The following is a 21496-nucleotide window of genomic DNA, read 5'->3' on the forward strand; positions in this document are numbered from 1 at the left end:
TTCACTTTATATTTCTTTCTTACATTTTCTTTTTATTCTGTTAAGTCTATAAAGATTATTGCTTTTTCATTTTCAGCATGTGCTAATGAAAAAATTAAAAAAAACCTTCATTTGGTATATTTTCATTCCAAATATTCACCAATCACTGATAGTAACAACTTGACCTGTATATTTTAATTACCGGTTTATGGTTATAATTTAAAATACTTTTAAGTGTGAAAACCTTACCAGTTCTCGAAGATGTTAGACCATCTCCAATGTATATCTCTATTTTTTTCACTAAAATAGAGTAATTCAAAAATAGAGTATTATTTTCCTCCAATGTATTACTCTATTTTCAACTCTAAAATAGAGTTAGTGTAAAAAATAGAGGTGAGAATAGAGTTACTCTATATATAGAGCAATCCTATCATTTTCTTTATTTTAGAGTAAAATATAGAGTAGAGTTGGAGCAAATGTTGCTCTATAATAGAAATTTGACTCTAAAATAGAGTGGGGTTAGAGATATCCTTAGTAATAGTATAGTCCATTGGGAGACTAAAACCATCAACCTTGAAAGGTCCATCTTGGATCACAAGATTCTTGTGCTCAGGTGGGACGATTAATTCGAAAAGGAACTTTATGTCTGTCTTAAACTGCATAAGCACACACAACTTTTATATTAAACACCTAGAATAGCAACATTACGAATTCGATTAGATTTAGATAACAAAAACGTAATCAAACGAATAAGAATTAAGTTGGGCTTTTAATGGGCCTATATGTGTTTTCATCAAGAAGACAAAATCTGATCGAATATAATATATAGTTTTATTATAATTCCATGACAAAAACAAAAACCATATGAATTTGGATCGTGAAATACAAAAAGTAAAGGTAATGCCGGTAGTGAGGCTGTGTGGGTGAGGCAATTCACCAAATTAAAAGTTGTTGGGCTTCTAAATGGGCCTATATGCTTTTCATCAAGAACCTTCTAGACTAGACAAAGCAAAAAAGTAATCATTTTTAGATTTCAAGATTAAAAAAAATAAACACACATGAATTAGATTGTTAAATACAGAATAATAAAAAAGTAATTACCTAATGAACATGATCAAGTTAGAGTTTAAAAGAAAGATTAAAACCCTAATTAACTTGGGGCCATTCGACTAGTTATGGATTGTCTTTCTTAGAACAGAAGACTCATTCCGTTATTAGCTTTCTCTATTTCCCATAAAGAGTCAACAAATCCAACATCATATTCATTCACCAGGTAACCTGATTGATCAGTTGATGAGTCACCGTAGAGATCTTCGATAGCGAAGGTATGGTATTGGTCATAGTAACTAGTAACAAGTAGCTTGTGATGAAGGCTCGCCATAGATCTTCTCGAGGGAGGAGAAAGTACAGTTCTGTTCAAAAGAAGCAATTTCATCACAGGAAGACGGATTCGAGGACTTTGGGTTTCCGTGGAGAGAAGAGGAGCTAGGGTTTTGATCAGAATTGGAAACAAATTGTGTTTCTTGAAATAGACTCATTCCGTTACTATCTTTCTCTGTTTCCCATAAAGAGTCAACAAATCCAACATCATCTTCATTCACCAAGTAACCTGATTAATCAGATAATAACGACTCACCATAGAGATAGAGATCTTCAATAGGCCGGAAACTAGGGTTTTGAACTTGTGCGCCACAGATCTTCTCGAGGGAGGAGAAAGTACAGTTCTGCTGTTCTGGAGACGAGTACTTAGTGTTTTGGTCGAGTGAAGCAGAGGAGCTAGGGTTTTGATCGGAAACAAATTGTGATTTTTCTTTCTTCGCAAGGCAATCCATCATATGCTTCTTCATTCTCATCATATGATCCACGATCATCTTTAATTCACAGAGATCATCGCAATAACGGTAGAGATCAGGGTCTTCCCACCAAAATCCTAGCTTGGTTTGGGGGTTAGTAATCTTCAGAGGAGACTTACCGTTGAGGTAGAAATCAGCAATTTCAGAGGCATGAGAGTAGCCGGAGAAGGAGTAAACGACGTCAGAGTTCTCTGCTGGGGAAGTTACCAAGACGGCGATGTTGGCTCCGGAGAGAAGACAGAGGTCAGCGGCTTTGGAAAAGAGAGTTTGACGGTGTTTGCTGCAAGCCACACCGAGCGTTGTTGTTTAGTGTCGCGTTTCTTAATCTCAATCTTTCTCTTTGTTCCTCTTTTCATTGTCATGGTGCATTCAGATACGTTTGATGGTATTGTTAGGGTTTTTTGTTTCGAGATTAAAAGAAAGAGATTGAGAGTGAAGAAAAGAAACAAACTCATATATTTATAGATAGATTCGATATCCTAACATTGTATAACTCACCCATACTTATTGTGTTTTCCTTTTTCTTTCCTTTTTTCGTTTTTTTTAATGTGATATCCTAATTAATGACGTTGTATGGTTTTGTGACCAAACTGTGCTTAATGTTTTACGTTTCAACTCAATAAACTGGAAAAAGAAATCTAGTAAGTAGAGTGAATTCCTAATGGATCTGCTTTACAAACTTAAAATTTGGTATTTGATTTATAAATTATAATTTTATCCACTCGCAGGTGAAATCTGTGAACCGTTTGTTTGAGAGACAGCCAGACATTGCATCAAAAGTTCATTGTAAAGAACTAATCTTTGAAGGCATGATACATGAATGTCCCACTCATGACTCAACTGACTGAGACTCTACATCAGTCACCTAAGGAAATCTCCAACATGGTGCAAAAACTACTCTTACAAACATGAAAAATATAGGATTTTAAGCTAGGATAAGTTTGACCATGCAGTTGTTTCATTTTTCTCATGCAGTAGCATATGTTTGTTCTTGCCTAGACAACAACATATGCTATCAATATAGACAACAACAATTATGGATTCGTTTTAAAACTGGAAAATAGAGAAGGTAAGTTGGAAAGTTTATGAGATTATGACAGTAACTTGGAGACCCAAACTTGATGTGCAAGTCAAGTTCCTTTCTCTGTATTTATGGGGGTTTAAGGTCAGGAAGCTGTGAACAGACATCGCTAATTCTTAAATTAGGGTTCTTTGCTTATTCTTCTCGTCATGTCTCTACATGAAGAAACTCTGCCTTTGGAAACATGTGTTGGTAATATCCTCTGCTCCTCTCTCATCTTCCTTGACTCAAACCCCTCCTCATTTAGCTGTCGCCATCACTTGCACTGATCCTTTTAGACCGTAACTCTCGGAAATCTCAGATGTTCGAGATCTATGTTATGTCTCCAATAACTTCATGCGCAGAGCCGGCCCATAGGCCAAGCCAATGAACATCAGCTTGCGGCCGTATATATATATATTTTTTTTGTCAACCATTGGGCCACTACTGGCCGGTCCATTAGCCAAATTCCTACATTCGTAGGAGCCGGGACTCGATCCCGGGTGTGATGGTGCCTTCTACAAATGGACTTACCTCCTGCCACTGCACTAAGGTCACTTCACCGGCCGTATATTTTATATACAAAATTCGGCTCTTTTCTCACAAAAGTTTCTTTGGTCTTGTGGCGTTAGGAGTATTAGTGAAGACTCATTCATCATGAGTTCGAACCGCCTGTAGCTCATTTTCTTTTATTTTTCGTCTTTGTTTAAATAAACATTAATATATATATATATATATATATATATATATATATATTATTTCATACAGTCACAACAATTCAGCCCATTTCTTAAATTTGATTGGGGCCCTCGAAAAGTTAGCGACGGCTCTGTTCATGCGTAAGATGATGCGAACGGAAAAAAGGATTGGGTCATCCCATGGATGGGTAGCTACTTTGGTGGACAACGGATTACTGCAACTAAAACAAATTCCGCTGCCTCCTCTTGTAAGTTGTAATGCTGACTCATTGTCACCAACGTGGCCATGTTCTCCCAAGCATGACGACTGTGTTGTGGCTATCAAGTTCTTGGGACCTTAACTCAGGTTTTGCAGTGTAACACCCGCAACCCAATTTGAGTGTTTTGGGTGAGGGTGTCGATCGACACCAAGGGGGTGTCGGTCGACACCACTGATTTTCTGGTTCGACCAGATTGAGTTTTTAATCGATTTGGACCGGTTTGGTTTAGGAAAAACTATTAAACCGTGATATTTAAGTGGGAGAACGACCTAGGTCGTGTTTTGTTGTTGCCTAGCCGCTGAAAAACAAAGAGAAAGAGGAGAAGGAAGAGTAAACTTAATTTTGGTGTTCAAAGCAAAAAGGAACAGAATCGTCAGGGTTTGGGAGAAGGAGGATCTGTATACTCAAATCGTTTTGAAAGGTATTGAGTTTTCGTAGGCTTGTAGCTAAGAGAATTTCGTACACTCCCCTTTTTACAGAAGTGAATTTGGGTTAATATTCTAGGAGATATCGGCAGTTTCGTGGGGTGTTTCTTCTCAGTCGCGGATTGAGACCAGCGGGAGTTTCGGGATCGATTTCGGTTTCATCTGAGATCTGATCGTGCTGAATTTTTTTGGGAAGCTTCGTGACGCCTAGGAATAGCTTTTCACCGGAGGGATTTGATAGTTAACGGTTCAGTTTCATTTTAGAAGGTGAGTGCATGACCATGGCTAATCTAAGCCTTTGATTCCCTTGTTCTTGCTTGTTGTTGCTTGTTTGTGTGTTTTTTTCTTGCTGGTATTGGTTGATACAGGTTCCTAAGGAGGTATAAGGCTTGTATATTGAGTATTGGGCGTTTTGGAGGAGATTTGGGAGCGAGATTCGACTCTCGACTTCGCGCGGATCGCAGTTGCAGAGAGAGTGTCGATCGATACCACTTGGTGTCGATCGATACCACTTGGTGTCGGTCGACACCAGCAAATTGGGCATCGATCGACACTGTGGGGTATTGTCGGTCGACACCATTGAGCCAGTGTCGGTCGACACTAGGCCGGTGTCGGTTGACACCTCCCTTCCAGCGAGACGATGTTTGATTTCCTGGTTTGTGTGTTTGTTTGTTGCTTGTTTTGGAACTTTGGAATCATTGTTGCTTGTGTGTATAGCCCAGTAGATGGGAGGATTGCCTCACTGAGTGTTTATCAAATACTCATGCATATCAATTTGTGTTTGTGGTGCAGGTAAAAGCAAAGTGTAATCGTGGAATCAAGGCAATGAAGAGGAGGATGTTCTAGGGACTCGATTGGATGTTGTCTGGCATTGCTATGTTGCTAGAGTTGAGTCATTAGAAACATTGCTAGGTTTCTGGTTTCATGTTTCTTGTTGTTTGGTATTGGGATATTGCCTTTGCTATAATATCGGATTGTTATTCGTTATTATTGGATATTGATTTATGTTATTCCGCTGTTGATAGTGAATATGGTTAGGTGGCTAGTGGATATGGGACCACTAGTTGTAGTTTATTTATATATATATATTATTTATTATTTATTAAAAAAAAGGGGTCGGTCGTTTCATGCAGACCCACTCAAAGTAACTCCGAGTGGACCAACATCACAATTGAAAACCTCTCCTTCTTCTACTCTGCACTTCTGTTTTCCGAGAAAGATGGCATGTTTCCCATACCCGGATCTCACTAACCATAGCCATAACCATCATTGAATTTACAGAATCTGCATGCATTAATGAATCAAAAGAGTTGAGGATAAAACAGACATTGTAACACAATATGAACTAAAACCCCCGAAACCACACAAAAATCATAAGAAATGAGAAACAAAGAAGCATATATTTCATAAGGAAATGAGGATAAACACAGAAACAAAGGATGTTGTAGAGTTATCACTCACAAAGACTGAAAACAAAAGCTTACTAGCTCAAAAGACTGAAGACCTCTGAATGCTGTCTTTATGTTAGAAATGCTGTTTACACTCAAGGGTCAAGACATCACAAAGTCTGACCCTTTCTCTCACAGTGTCACCCCCTACTAGCTCTGTTGTTCTGGAGATGAGTACTTAGTGTTTTGGTCGAGAGAATCAGAGGAGCTAGGGTTTTGATCGGAAACAAATTATGGTTTTTCTTTCTTCTCTATGCAATCCGTCAGATGCTTCTTCGTTCTCATCATACGATCCTCGATCATCTTTAATTCACAGAGATCGTCGCAATAACAGTAGAGATAAGGGTCTTCCCACCAAAACCCTAGATTTGTTTGGGGGTTAGTAATCTTCTGAGAGACTTGCCGTTGAGGTAACAGTTAGCAATTTCAGAGATAGGAGAGTAGCCTTTGCTGCAAGCCACCGAGCGTTGTTGTTTAGTGTCGCATTTCTTAATCTCAATCTTTCTCTTTGTTCCTCTTCTTTTCATCGTCATTGTGTACGTCTCCGGTAGGGTTTGTTGTTTCTTACAGAGAAAATAAGAGAGAGATATTATGAGAGAGAGAGACAGAGTAATGAGTGAAGAAAAGAAAAGTAATTCATATATTTAGGGTATGAATGGTAACAACGGTTAAAGCGGAGCGGACACAGCAGACAAAACAGAATTAAAGCGGTCGGAGTGGACAAAGCGGTCGGAGCGGACCCAAAAGGCGGTTTTATGAACCGAATGGTAAAAGGCGGACAAATTAGACTAATTTTATTCAATTCTTCAAATATGATTATAATTTTTTTTAAAAGGTTAAATTTTCTTAACACAACATAATAAAAAGATGAAAATATAAAAATTTACAAACCCAAATATAAAATCAAATACTTTGGTTTTCCCATAACATAGTTGCGATAACATAATTTACAAACTCGAATGTTCGCAAAATCCTTGCTTATTAGGATACCCAGAGTCAACTACATAATACTTGTCTGTAGGTGGTAATGAAAATTCAGAATCGCCATTTTGTGCAAGTGAAAGGACAGCTGTATCGTGACATGAACCCAATGCTCCATTCCATACGTATGTGAATAGCATATTCATATCACAAATTGCCATTATGTTGATGCTTGCATAGTCGTGTCTGTTCCAATACATGGCTTGTAGTTCAGGCTTTACTTTAAAATACACATGAGTTCCGTCCATAGCTCCAACAAAACCACTGAAATATGGCCAATATCGTCTATCAGCTTGTAGATGCTGTGGAATCCGGTGTAATTGTTGTGTTGTTAGTGTCTTGATGTAATCTGCCGCTAGAAGTTCTATAGCTTGCAACACTTCACCAAATTTTCTATTCACAGTTTCTTGGTTTCGTCCAAATCGTACGCCAACATCTCGTTGAACTTCATTGTGACCGCACACTCGTAGAAACATAGCAGTACTCTCTTCAACACTTACATTCAGCGAAGATTGTAATCCATAATTTTCTTTTAAAATAGTGCATAGTCAGCAAATGACATTCTTAATAATTGTAAACATGCAGCATGGTCATTTTGAATACGATTCCAAAGATTTTGCCACCCTAACCCTCCACCGGTTTGGTATGGTCCTTTGTGAAAATGTTGTTCATAATAATCCAATGTTGGATTTATTAAAAGATCTTCTATTTGCTCATTTTCCAAAGTCCATAACTCAAACCGTTATACATCAGATAAATTGTGGAGTCCTTTTGAATGTAGTTCACAAATTCGAAAAGCCTGAAATAACATTAAAATCACATAAGTCACCAGATTTTTTTTATTATTATCACAAATACCATATAAAAAAACATATTAATAAAACATAAGTGCTTTATCAAACTGACATAAATATCATAATTTTGTTTCAAACATAATTGTCACATATATAAACTACTCTTCATCATTTTCGCTCATGTCATTATCAAATAAGTTTTGTCGAGTAAGAGGTTGAGATGTCGATGCAATGTTTTGTCCAAAAGTGTTAAATAGTCCCTCTCCTCCTAGTGATTGAAACATTTGACCAGTTTGTGAATTATTGAGAAACCCTGGGCTAGAGGATCCTACTCGTGGTCTTGGTGTATAACGTGTAAAGCCAAACCCTAGAGATTCAAAACTTGATCCTGGAGAATATCGACCAATCCCTATACTCGGAGATCCTACTTGTGATCTTGGAGATGCTCGTTGCTCAACATTTGTTGGTGCCAAAAACTGTCTAAACCAGTACTAGGTGGATCAATTGATATACTTGGAGTTCTTTGGCTTGTATGCGTAGACATACTGCCTGCAGATGATGGATAAGATGATCGAGGTGTAGACAATCCACTTGGTGGGCGAGTGGTTCTTATATGTTCACCATGTCTTGTAAATCCTTATAGAGACTCCATTAACAATATCCTATCCTCATTGGTCTGAAACCGAGTTGATGACATCCAGTAACAGTGCCGGCCCACCCCTAAAGCAGGCAAAGCAGCTGCTTTAGGCCACATCATATAGTAAATTTTTAGCGACACATATTTGAGAGATTAGGCAGGTCTGTTGGGTCCGTATCATGCAATCATGTGGCAAGTCATGGGTTCAAACTTTTAACTCTGCAAGTTCGTTTACATTTTTTTTTTCTTTTTCTTTTGTTTTTTATTTACAGGTTTTGGTTTTTGTTTTTTTTTCTTTGTTGGAATAGTCGAACATTTTTAAACATTTATTTATTACTTTTTGGTTTAATTTCAGTTTTTAACATCAAAATCTACACAAAAAAAAATTGAATTAACTTAACTACAAGATATTACAATATTCAAACAAAACTAAAATTTTATACAAGAACATCGAAATTACTTCTTCTCCTTAATCTTTATTTTTTATTATAATAATACATTATTACCAACTACTCTTGATTAGCAATGATGTCCACCGAGTATTTTCTATAATAAAAATTAAAAAATTAAATTTTAGATTGTTATTACATTTTTTTCCATGTTTTTAATTATATTTTAGCATTGTAGTGAAAAAATATTAATTTTATATAATAAATAAAATTAGTTTTCTATGCTTTAGGCCACCAAAATTCAAGGACCGGCCCTGTCCAGTAATTACGTCAAAAGAGATCAGTCTTCAGAAGTTTGAGGCATTGAATGTAGAAATCATTGTATCTTGGAATATCTAATGACTCAAGTATCTCGACCGCCTTTTCAAACTCGGTATAATCTTTGCGGTCAAAGGCGCCAGGGCGTAGTCGTTCATATGTTTCCCTTTGAAAGTATCTAATGGACGACATTGTCTCTTGGATGGTCGATTCAAAATTTTGCCTTCTACACGGTGCTCGTGTTCTGCTAGGTCCCCTTGACCCAGTTCTTTGGCTAGATGATGGGTCAGCTCTTGAATGTTGTCTCCCACTACGATCAGGTATCTGAATTGGTGACTGTGATTTGGTAGCCTCACGTGAGAATTCATATGACGGTTGTGAATCATCATAAATGTTCACATGATACGTCTCGTCGTTTTGTTGAGTTTCTGGAACCTCATTTGGCTCCGAACCATCATCATTATCACCGTCATGTGACTGTTCATTTCGAATTTCAGCTCTTCTTTGTCGCACAGAATACTGACGCTACGAACCCACATCTAAGACAGCAAAGCAACGAGACTTGGTTTCCCAATCTTTTGGTGGTTCTCGGTTCAGACGTGCAAGTTTGCTAAACTCCTAAAACCAAAAATTTGTATAAAGACAATTTTCTATAAATTTTTAATCTTAATAATTATTGGAAAAAAATAAGGACTTGTTCACAATCATTCCACCATCCATCTTCTGCCATAATCTTTCCCGTAATATTATCAACTGAAATTTCAGTATAACGTTGTAGTTGCTTCCAAAGCTTGAACTCTTTCTTCCATTGATCAATTTTATTTTTCATTGTCTCCCATACTAAACTTTCACCATAGATTTCGTTGAACTTACGAACTGTAAATGCTCTACCCGGTTGGCCAGGATCTTTAAACCTATATTGATGCATTCCTAATGCTTCATCGTATAGGTTAAGTAGTGTTTTCTCTTCATCAGGAGACCACCGACGTTCAACTCTCTGCATATATATATATATATATATATATATATATATATATATATATATATATATATATATATATATATATATCATTAATTCTAATTGTTGTTTTTTAATATTAGATATGTCATATTATTGAAAATTTTTAACTCTTGTTTTTCATTTTAGCTACATTAACTTAAAATATTATTAGAGATATGCATCAATTATTTAATATTATGTTATCAATAATTTAATTTATGAAATTGTAAACTAATTAAAGATGAAAATTCACAATAATTAACTCATATATATATATATATATATATCATTAATTGTAATTGTTTTTTTTAATATTAGATATGTCATATTTTGAAAAGTTTTAACTCTAGTTTTTCATTTTAGCTACATTAACTTAAAATATTATTAGAGATATGCATCAATTATTAAATATTCCGTTATCAATATTTTAATTTATGAAATTGTAAACTAATTATAGATGAAAATATAAAATAATTAACTCATATATATATATATATATATCATTAATTCTAATTGTTGTTTTTTAATATTAGATATGTTATATTTTGAAAAGTTTTAACTCTAGTTTTTTAGTTTAGCTACATTAACTTAAAATGTTATTAGAGATATGCATCAATTATTTAATATTATGTTTTCAATATTTTAATTTATGAAATTGTAAACTAATTATAGATGAAAATATACAATAATTAACTCATATATATATATATATATATATCATTAATTCTAATTGTTGTTTTTTTAATATTAGATATGTTATATTTTGAAAAGTTTTAACTCTAGTTTTTTATTTAGCTACATTAACTTAAAATGTTATTAGAGATATGCATCAATTATTTAATATTATGTTTTCAATATTTTAATTTATGAAATTGTAAACTAATTATAGATGAAAATATAAAATAATTAACTCATATATATATATATATATATCATTAATTCTAATTGTTGTTTTTTAATATTAGATATGCTATATTTTGAAAAGTTTTAACTCTAGTTCTTTAGTTTAGCTACATTAACTAATATTATTAGAGATATGCATCAATTATTTAATATTATGTTTTCAATATTTTAATTTATGAAATTGTAAACTAATTATAGATGAAAATATACAATAATTAACTCATATATATATATATATCATTAATTCTAATTGTTGTTTTTTAATATTTGATATGTTATATTTTGAAAAGTTTTAACTCTAGTTTTTTATTTAGCTACATTAACTTAAGATGTTATTAGAGATATGCATCAATTATTTAATATTATGTTTTCAATATTTTAATTTATGAAATTGTAAACTAATTATAGATGAAAAATATACAATAATTAACTCATTTAAATTTCAAAAATACATATTTTTTTTTAATTTTAATATTGAAGCTAGATATGTCATATTTTTAATAAAAATGAAAATTTATTAATCCGTATTAGTTATATATATTATAATATTTTTTGAACCATTAATCAATTATTTGACAATATTTTAAAATTCTAAACTGAGTAAAAAAAAATATAAACTTATAAACTATTGATACATAAATATTCACAATAGACTAGTATAAAGCATTTATCTATCATAAAATAAGCTAACAAACTGTAAGTTTTCTGAAAAAAATTATTAAACAATATTTTTGTTATAGAAATTTACCCATATTCGTGTAGAAGGTTGAGATCCAGTGTTTGTATTTCTTCTCCTAGAAGACATCACTATAATGAGCCAAAAAAAAAGTTAATCAATAAGTAAATATATAAGATAAACTTACATGATTTGAATAGATAATTATTTACCTTGATGAATGTTAGAACTTTTTTTTATAGTAACAAGCTTAACAAACAATAAAAATGTTGAAAAGATTTTTTTTGTGTATTTTCCAGTTTGTAGTAAAATTTTGTAGCAAAAGTTGAGAGTGAATGGTGTAAGTTTGGCTTCTCCCGAATATAAAAACCAAATATGAGAAAAAAAAAATTCAAAAGAAATTTTTTTTTTGATTGGTTGTCAAAAAGCAGACTACTTTTCTCTGGACTGGACCATTCCTCTTGTGTGCATGGACTGCTTCCAACTGCGTTCCTTCTCTTTTTCTGTCTGCTTTTACTTTTTCAAATTTTTAATATATATATATTTTTAGTCTATTTTACTGAGGTTAGAAGCTGAATGGTAAATAAAATGTGGACAGAACCACAAACGGACAAAACCGCGGGTCCGTGATAACCGTTCACTACCTTATAGCATAATGTAGTAGGAAGCCCCGGACTACGTCTGAGAGAAATGTTAGTTTGATGAACTTTTAGTTTTAGTTTTTTTTATAGTTAGTTTTGATAAAATGAAAACTAAAAAGAGAAAGAGAAAAATGAATAAATATGAACAAAGTTTAAAATTTAAATAAAGAAGAAATTGAATTAATTGGAGTTAATTAGAAAATGATACGGTTATAATTATAAATTAGTTTGAAAGTGGGTCGAGTAAAAGTAGGGACTTGATCTTTTTACAATTTTTTTGGGTTATTTTTTATACACCATGTCCTTCATTTTTTTTAGTTTATTTTAATTAAAATATAGAATAAATATCTATGTTGCAGAATTTTATTGGTTATATAACTTGTGATTTATAAGTTAAAAGATTTCGATATCCTAGTTCATTAATTACTGAATGTGTTTTCCTTTTTTTTGTTTTTCTCTTTTTTCTAAGGCTACCCAGCCGATCATCATCAAGCCCCAACACGAACCCATATCGAATCGAATCACCAACGTGCTCGAGATCGGTGACACAAAACATAAACGGATCGCACCAAAAGGATACAGTTTAGCGAAATGGACTGGAGTAACTTCTCCGTTGGAGGTTATCAAGGTATAGATTTGATAGGTTGCACTTACTATTTTGATATAGCGTTTTTATTAAAATCCAGTTTAGTATAACAAAAAAGATATTTTAATTGTGAAGTGACCTTGGTGCAGTGGCCAAAGGTAAGTCCTTAATGCACAAGGCACCATCACACCCGGGATCGAGTCCCGGCTCTTACGAATGTAGGAATTTGGCTAATGGGCCGGCCAGTTGTGGCCCATAATGCAGAAATGTTGAAAAAAAAAAAAAGATATTTTAATTGCATTGCAAAATAAAATATGTACAATTGAACTCCGGTTTAAAACAAAATCTCTAGATCAAATTAAACTAAAATAAGTATATCGATTACTATTCAAATTTCAAATATCATCAACAAAGATTAATATTTACACCGTTTAATATATCTATTAATATATTACTTTTCTAATAAAATACTGTCATACTGTTTTGTTTTTGAAAACTTATATATATATAATATATCTAAAGGGAATTTTGGAATTTGATTAAATATTTATTAAATGACAAAATCTCACTGAAAATAGAATTGTAAAATAATTTTTTTTTTGGGATAAAACCTATAAAAAAAAAATCAATCGATGTTTTAATAGGTCATATTTAACTATTCTTACTAAACAAAACATTGACATAGCAGGATAAAAAAATATTAAAAACACCAAATTTTTGGTGACCATCATCATAAACGAAGAAAAATACAACCTCAGCTCTACTAAATTCTAAAATGAAGAGAGCAGTGCACAAGCTAAATTTATGAACTAAACTATATATATTTTTTATGAACAATAACAGTGCATAAGCTAAATTAGAGGAATATAGCCCTAGCTATTAACATAACTAATTAACTGTTTTGTTAATTCTTTTTGGGATGTTTTCCTAGGAATGAAGATATTTTGAAGTTAAGAGTAAAGTTAATGTGTGAACTACTTCAACAAAAATTTCCGAGTTTTTTTTTCCATAAATTATATAAATGACATATATCAAACACATATATATATATATGTATACATCTTGATACCAATTATTTTAAGTTTTAACCAAAGCTAAAGAAAAAGATTTCCAAAGTACGGTGTCAGTAATTTAACTTATGAGTGTGTATAATGTATTTTTGAGTTTAAATTTATTTTTTTATTTCTTTTGAATTTAACAAAAGTTACATTCCACTAAATCGATCATGTTGTAAATGTGGATTCTGGAACAACTCGCTGTGAGAAACAAGTCGTTGTGCCAAACAGAGCATTGCGTCAATCAGGAAGTCGCATCAGATCACAGACGCCCGAGTTGCTGACATGGATGTGTGAGCTGACGTAGCAAGACGTGAGTGGATGTGATGATGTGTCGAGGAAAGGTGATGACTTGGCATTGAAGATAGAGACAAGATTGTTCTTGGAGATATTGAGAATATTCTCCACAGCAGATTAAGGAAAGGATAAACTTGAGAAGCAAGCAGTTTCCTTATCCTTGAAGATATGAAGAATATTCTCTACAACAAATAAGGAAAAGATAAGCTTGAGAGTAAACAGTTTCCTTATCCCATGATACTTGGAGATTCGCCTTCTAGGGTTTCTCAAGTCGTGTATATATATTCTAGGAGTAGGCCACGAGCCAATTTGAGCACTCTAGAATATTGACACAATTGTAAACTTTGAAGCCACAAAGATAAGGCTTAGAAGGTGTGTTCCCAGTTCTCTGTGACGTTAATCAGGGAGGTGATTAAGTGCACAGAGAATTGTTTTTTCTTTCTCTTAGATCTACACTGGTGAGAGTTTAGATAGAAAAGAGAGAGGGTGAGTTCTATTCTCTTAGCTAAAAAAAAGAGAGAGAGAGAGAGTTATATTCATTCTTAGTCGGGATCAATCCTATTGGGTAGAATAGGTTGAGTAAGGGCCGAGACAAAATTGTATCATTGTAAGAGATAAATTTTGTTAATAAGATTGAAGAGAAAAGCGTTGGCTTGGCGCGTTCCAAGTGTAAATCAGTGTGTTGTGTGTCTCTATACCCTTACAATTGGTATCAGAGCAGACGCCTGATAATAGAATTGTTTATCTTTTCAACAGGTGAGATCTTGAGACGAGGTATGGAGAATCCACAACAGTTCGTTGATGAGAACAATCCGCTGATGCTTGACGGTGAGCATTATGATTGGAAAGCAAAAATCAGACAGATGATTCAGAGTCGTGATATGGAAGCCTGGTTCGCTGTTGAAGATGGATGGTCACTTCCAACACTTACGAACATGAGAGGAGAAACTGTAATAAAACCCTGTAAGCTATGAACGGCTGAGGAGAAGTTAAAGGGAAAACAGAACGCTGAAACGTTATCGACAATTTTCAGCTGCTTGCCGATGGATCTGTTCGCGATGGTACAAGAGTGTATTTCGGCGAAAGAAGCTTGGGATATTTTGGAAGCCTTCTTTGAGGAAACTAGAAGGGTGAAGAAGGAAAAATCTGATGTATCACCATCCTGTCGTTTCAACAGTCACTTAAGCTCCCCTTGTCAGGAAGTTGTAGTCCTGAAGAAGGTATATAAGGATAAAAGGTTTGTCAAGGAATTTCTTAGAAGCTTATCACATGGATATCTTTGTCACAAATCTGATGGTAAAGGTGCTTTAAGTTCTGATGAACAGAAGGTTGATCAGTGTGTGAAATTAGTTCAGACAGATGAACTGCAGATGAGAAAGAATGATCAGAAGGCTGAGGAATCATTCACTCTGAAGACTGTAGAAACTAAGATTTCTGTTCAAGGTAATGAGGGAGTACTGATTAAGAAGCAGTTCAGAAGTCTGAAGGGTGTACAGTTAGCATCAATCTTCATCATCCAGATCTAATGCAGAGAAAGAATCTCAGAGTTCTGAATATCAAGGTTATGGACACTTCCAATCAGAATGTTCTAGACTTGAAAGAAGAAGCGTGTTGAAGTGTTACAACCGTCAAGGCTGTGTTCATACGAAATCTTGTTTGACATGGAGTGATATTGATTCAGCCAAAGAAGATGATGAGAATCAGAAGTCTGTTTTGAAGCCTAAGGATGATGTGGCTGGCTTATCTGTTGAGAAACAAGTCATCGCTCTGTCTAAGGATCTGATTCTGCAGAAGAAGGAGAATTATGATCTGGTGTCTGAGAAGAAAGGGCTGCTCTATAGAGTCTTCACTCTTGAGAAATTGTTGTCTGAGGAGAAAGTTATTACGTCTCTGTTGAGACAACGTCTTGAGGATCAGCTAAAGATTAACAAGAGACTGAGTAAAGGAGCAAAGGATCTGGACAAGCGGCTGGTCACTCACAAGGGTACTATGATTGCAAACTATGGGATGAAGAACCATGGAAGAAACTCAAGTGGTGACACAAGTGCAGTGAATGGGTCAATAGTGCTGCAAAACAGAGGTGGTGCTGTCAAACGAGCGTCTGAGTTCAACCTGCAGAAGACTAAACAGATGATTGTTGTGAACAACCTGAGAGGAAAACTGCGTCGGTGTTGGTATTGTGGTGTGATTGGTCATATTAAGGTTGATTGCTATAGATTTAAGAATCGTGTAAGTAAGCTTTTAAGCCAGAAGAAGTTCAACAATGATTGGAAGAAGAGGCAATCAAGTCTTCATTAAGAAGAATGATTTGTATTGTTATAGTGGATCTTCAAGTACCACAATTAACAATGGTTTACATCTCAAATCGATGAAAGAAAAGACAAGATCAGAAGGTGAGACAAGAATGTGGAGTGTCGGAGATCAGAACAAAAGAACATGTCACTGTTATTATGCATGTCAGAGCCTCCACAAAGCTGTCTGTTTCAAGTGTCTGGATTGTACTATACCACTCACGCATCTGAAGGAGTGTCACAAAGATGTTCGAAGATACATGCGAGTAAACATCAAGAAGCGTGACATGAACTATTATGTTGCACACTCTGTTGATGATCAACAGACTGTTGTATTGAAGCACTGTGGTTGTTCAAGGTACATGACTATGAATCAAAGAAGGCTACACAACTTTGAAAAAGGCTTAGCTGACATGATCACTTTTGGAGATGAAGCTGAAGGTAAAATCAAAGGCAAAAGTGCATCTCGGGGTAAAGATCAGCCCACTATGGTGTCTACTTTGTTGATGATCTAAAGGCCAATCTGATTAGCATCAGTCAGTTGTGTGACGAGGGTTTAGATGTTAACTTCACCAAGGAAAGATGTCAGGTGGTTGATGAGCGCGACAATATTTGAATCCAAGGTCAGCGCGCTGATAATGGCTAATATATCAAAGTTTTCCAATCCACAAGCAAAAGAGTTCAATCAACATTGTTCTCTGATGTCTAGAGACATGATCTAAGAAGGAGTGTATTAACTAGCTGTTGTCAAGTGTAAGCTATAGCACTCAGGAAACTGTGAGAATCACTTCCATCAAGAAGCTGCTGGAAGGATTCAGGAGGGCAGAGGTGTTGTTTCTGATGCTATTACATAGAGTTGTTCGGATGCAGTTAGTGGTGGTGCATGTAAGAGCCTTGCAAATGGAGTTAAGTTGAAACACTTTGATATATTAGATGGGCGAAGCTACAGAGGTGGCTACTAGGTCTATAGATGTTGTTACAGGTCAGCGCTTGGCTGCTGGTTGTCTGTGAGTCATGATTGTGGAAAACAGAAGTTGGACAAGTTGGACAAGTTGTGGAGAACAAGGCATGACTGGTTGTACAAAGCTCTAAGGAGAGTTCGCTAGACACAACACCTTCACTTCAACACGAGGATTGCTAGGAATGGCTTCTTTCAGAAGACTGTTTACTTGGAGCATCTGTAAGGTTCTGAGGATCTTAGTCTGCGATTAAACATTCGTCAGACAGATGATGAAGTATTCATATACCAATGCGAGTATGCCAAAAGTTTGATCAGTGCATGTGAGTTACAGAGAAGTGAAGATGAAGCCATGAGAGTTGGAAATGGTCTATCTTAGAAGATGAATCAGGAGACTGTGTGAATGGTAACTGGTACGGTGGACTGATCAATTGTCTGAAGATGTGTTTTACCAGAAAAACAGACATCTGTTATGTACTTGCAAGCTGTGAGTGGTTCAGTGACAATCATAAAGTCTCACACATGCAACATAGGGTTGATGTTGACAAAAGGAGCCAGCAGAAACTTGAAGAGATATCGCTCTCTGAATCACCGTGAACGATCTGGTGGTTGTTGCCTTCTGAGAACATAGCTGACCGTATGCTACGCTCAGAAGCTTGCTAAGGTACCTCGTTCAATTGTTGAATATGAGGTTAACGTTCTGGGAACCTATTTAAATCACCCGATGAGAATCAAACAATTGAGAACAGTGTACGGTACATTCTTAGACCTTGCATCAATTTTGTGTGATAATGTTTGTTTGTTAATATTGTTGTAGATCATGTACTAAAATTACAATTACAGGATCCTGAATATTAGTTTATTCATAGATTAGTTGTGGAGAAACTGATAGTAATAGAACATTAGAGTACTGATTTGGAAATTGCTGATTTGTTTACAAAACCATTGGACTTGGATCAACACATGATTCTGGGAAAAGTCATTGGTGTTTGCCGGATCTAATATATTATGTGAGTTGTGTTAATCAGATACAGGGACATGCATCAGAACAGGCCATGGAATTCCTTGAATGTATAAAAGAGCAACACTCTGTCTAAACGAAGAGTCAGTGGAAAACAGCTGCCTGTCATGCCAATTCATATGGGGGATCTCATAAAACGTTGTCGTGAAGAAGGAGGTCAAAGAGCTGAGGAGAGGCATTATTATGCATTCCATTCTGAAAGAAGTACCAGTTGTTTGTAACTTAAAAAAAAAAACAAAAAAAGCAACAGAGTCCTGAAGAATAATAACAAGGGAATGCACAAATATCCAGTTCTCTGTGACGTTAATCAGGGAGGTGATTAAGTGCACAGAGAATTGTTTTTTCTTTCTCTTAGATCTACACTGGTGAGAGTTTAGATAGAAAAGAGAGAGGGTGAGTTTTATTCTCTTAGCTAAAAACAAGAGAGAGAGAGAGTTATATTCATTCTTAGTCGGGATCAATCCTATTGGGTAGAATAGTTGAGTAAGGGCCGAGACAAAATTGTATCATTGTAAGAGATAAATTTTGTTAATAAGATTGAAGAGAAAAGCGTTGGCTTGGCGCGTTCCAAGTGTAAATCAGTGTGTTGTGTGTCTCTATACCCTTACACATGTTAAATAGATAATTTTTAAATATTGAGTACTGTAATATTTTCTAGAACCCATTATTGTAATTTGATATTTCCTATGTTATCCATAACAAAACACAATATCATCAAAGGCAATAGAGTATCTTATTATATAAAGTTGGGTTTTGAAAGTTAGTCATTAACAAGATTTTGATATGTATCAAATTATCAATCTCAGAGTTTGACATGTGTAAAAGTTAATATTTAATAGAAGGAATTTTATTACAACAAAAATAAAATATTTTGTTTACAAAAATATAAATAATGTAAAAAGATAATTATCAAAAATTACAGAATTTATAAAAAGAATACAATGTTTTTTTAAATGATTATAAGAAGATTATATACATATATATATTTCATAAAATTTAAAATTATAATATTATTTAATTATTTTTAATTTTAAGTTATTCAAAAATACTGCTTTCAACTTTGTTTAATTGGGAATCTTTTTTAATGGGAAGGTAAATTTTTCTTATTTTTTTAAACCAAAATTTTCTCATACTTTCTCTTTTTTTTTTCAGTTAGGAATTGGTAAGATTAATATGTTGACCAAAAAAAAATTAATCTATTCTTTTCTTAATACTGTATTTTAAAAAAATTTTGTAGTATTTTTAGATTATTTTATTTAATTTTTATTTTTATTTTTGAATTATTTGGGATTCATATATTATCGTCTTTATAATTTTCTATTGTTTCTTTAATTCTGTCAAAATAATTTTCTTCTAATTTCTCAACTTTAATTGGTTGGTCATAAACTCTTCTTTATTTTGCAAACATAACTGTTACCATTATTCATTCAATCCCAAAGGGAGATAATGAGTGGAAGCTCATCAACCTAATGGATAGATAAAATAGGCTAATCAAACACAAGCTTACAACAAACATAGATAGATAGATTGCAAAAACATAAATTGTTGTTGATAGATCCATAGGAGCTCAAACACTGTGACACCCTGGTTTGCGGAAAGGTTTAAAAGAATTGATTTTGGCCACATATATCACCAAAATGCACTTATTTTTTCGGTCAAGGGACCTGAGAGAATTTCATGATGTGTGACTGTGCGAACTGAGATTGAGCCGCTGTCTCCGGAGTGTTTTCTGGCCGGGGGTGCTTACCACCGTTTAGTTCCGAATTCGATTAAAAGAATAAAGCCCGTAAATCTAGCACTCTATTCAATACAATTGATTAAAGGAATCTTTGACTGCTTCCTCGAGCTCCGAAGTGATTCGTTTTGTCGTTTCTCCCTGCTTTACTTCTCACGGTCGAGCTTAATGGGCCGGTTCCGGGTATGGCCTGTATCCAAAGCAACCAATCATGGTACCAACAGTTGCCCCCCAAGTCCCTCGAGCTGATGAGTTCGGGTGACTTTTGATCTTCAGTTGGTTGTTTTGGGAAACTGAATATATCCTGTATCCCATGATTTGATCGTGGTAACACGACAAGAAAACATGCTTTTTCCGACTACAAATGGCGACTACATATGTAGTCGCCATTTTTAGCCACTATTTAGCAACTATTTGGCGACAATTTTACGACTACAAAAATTTAGTCGTATAATAGTCACTATTTTGCGACTACTTACCGTAGTCGGAAATTTAGTCGTAATTTAACGACTACTTTAATGACTATATTACATAACGGAACATGTAGTTGTTAAATAGTCGCTAATTTAACGACTAAGATGCGACTCATGGTAAAAGTCGCCAATAAGTCGTATATCAGTCACTATTTAAGAAAATATAAATTTTCAAAATTTAACTCCAAAACCTTAACCAAATTCCAAAACCTAAATCATAAACTTAAAGTTTAAATCTTGAACATTTAATTCTTAATCTTAGAAATTATTTCTTAAACCATAAAACTAAAACATAGCCATTCTTATATATACATAAAACCAAGCTTTAATGCTTAAAAGAAAATCTAATTTTTCAAAACTTAACCCCAAATCTTAAATCTTAACCCTAAACCCTATACCCCCAAACCCTTAACCAAACTTCAAAACCTAGATCATCAAATCTAAATTTTGAAGTTTAAATTCTTAATCTTATAAATTAATTCAAAAACCATAAAACCAAACCATAACCATTATATATATGTATATAACTAATTTTTCCAAACTTAACCCCAAAAAATTATAGTTTTCCAAATCCTATATTTTTATCAACACTTAACCCCAAACCCAAAACTTAAGTTCAAAAACCCTTAACCTTAAATTTAAAACCTTTATAATTCATGTATAGAAATTAAATCATAGATCATTCACCCAAAATATAACCATTGAATATCTATAAAACCAATATGTAAAACTATTTAGTATTTACATATAAATCAATCTTTCCAAAAACTATATACTTACAAAATTTATTAAACTTAGTCATTTTAAAACCTAAAACAAATTATTTTTAAATCTAAATCAAGTCTAATATTCTTCTAAATTTCAAAACCCCAATTCCCAAATTATAAATTTCAAATGTCATTTCCCTGAATTATGAACCCAGAATTGCAAAGTATATATAAATATAAAGTTTTGATCTAAAAAATTACTCTTTAAATAATGAAAGCTTTTTATTGGATGATATGTAAACACATGGATT

At 34.0% G+C, this 21496-nt stretch overlaps 2 protein-coding genes, 1 long non-coding RNA gene and 1 pseudogene across 4 annotated transcripts; 1 reads left to right on the plus strand and 3 right to left on the minus strand.

Annotated features, from left to right (window-relative positions):
* Positions 1 to 1168: 1168 nt before the first annotated feature.
* On the minus strand, positions 1169 to 2287 carry LOC104715212 (uncharacterized; annotated as a pseudogene).
* Positions 2288 to 6670: 4383 nt separating this feature from the next.
* Positions 6671 to 7180, minus strand: LOC147938166 (uncharacterized). Its single transcript, XM_087465509.1, has one exon. It carries the CDS (start codon positions 7178 to 7180, stop codon positions 6671 to 6673), a length of 510 nt encoding a protein of 169 aa, XP_087321635.1.
* A 1674-nt stretch (positions 7181 to 8854) lies between these two features.
* Positions 8855 to 9770, minus strand: LOC147938167 (uncharacterized). Its single transcript, XM_087465510.1, has 2 exons — positions 9537 to 9770; positions 8855 to 9367 (listed from the first exon to the last, which is right to left on the minus strand). The coding sequence occupies exons 1-2, from the start codon at positions 9768 to 9770 to the stop codon at positions 8855 to 8857; spliced, it is 747 nt and encodes a 248-aa protein (XP_087321636.1).
* Positions 9771 to 11307: 1537 nt separating this feature from the next.
* LOC147938168 (uncharacterized) lies at positions 11308 to 13092 on the plus strand. 2 transcript variants are annotated; one of them, XR_015565174.1, is made up of 4 exons: positions 11336 to 11441; positions 11721 to 12113; positions 12532 to 12690; positions 12798 to 13092. It is a non-coding gene; the product is annotated as an uncharacterized LOC147938168 (long non-coding RNA). The 2 variants fall into 2 exon arrangements; XR_015565175.1 differs by lacking the exon at positions 11721 to 12113 and having other exon boundaries at positions 11308 to 11441.
* Positions 13093 to 21496: the final 8404 nt, after the last annotated feature.

The sequence above is a fragment of the Camelina sativa genome, chromosome 9 (genome assembly GCF_030686135.1).
Source record: "Camelina sativa cultivar CO46 ecotype springtype chromosome 9, ASM3068613v1".
Lineage (NCBI taxonomy): Eukaryota > Viridiplantae > Streptophyta > Magnoliopsida > Brassicales > Brassicaceae > Camelina > Camelina sativa.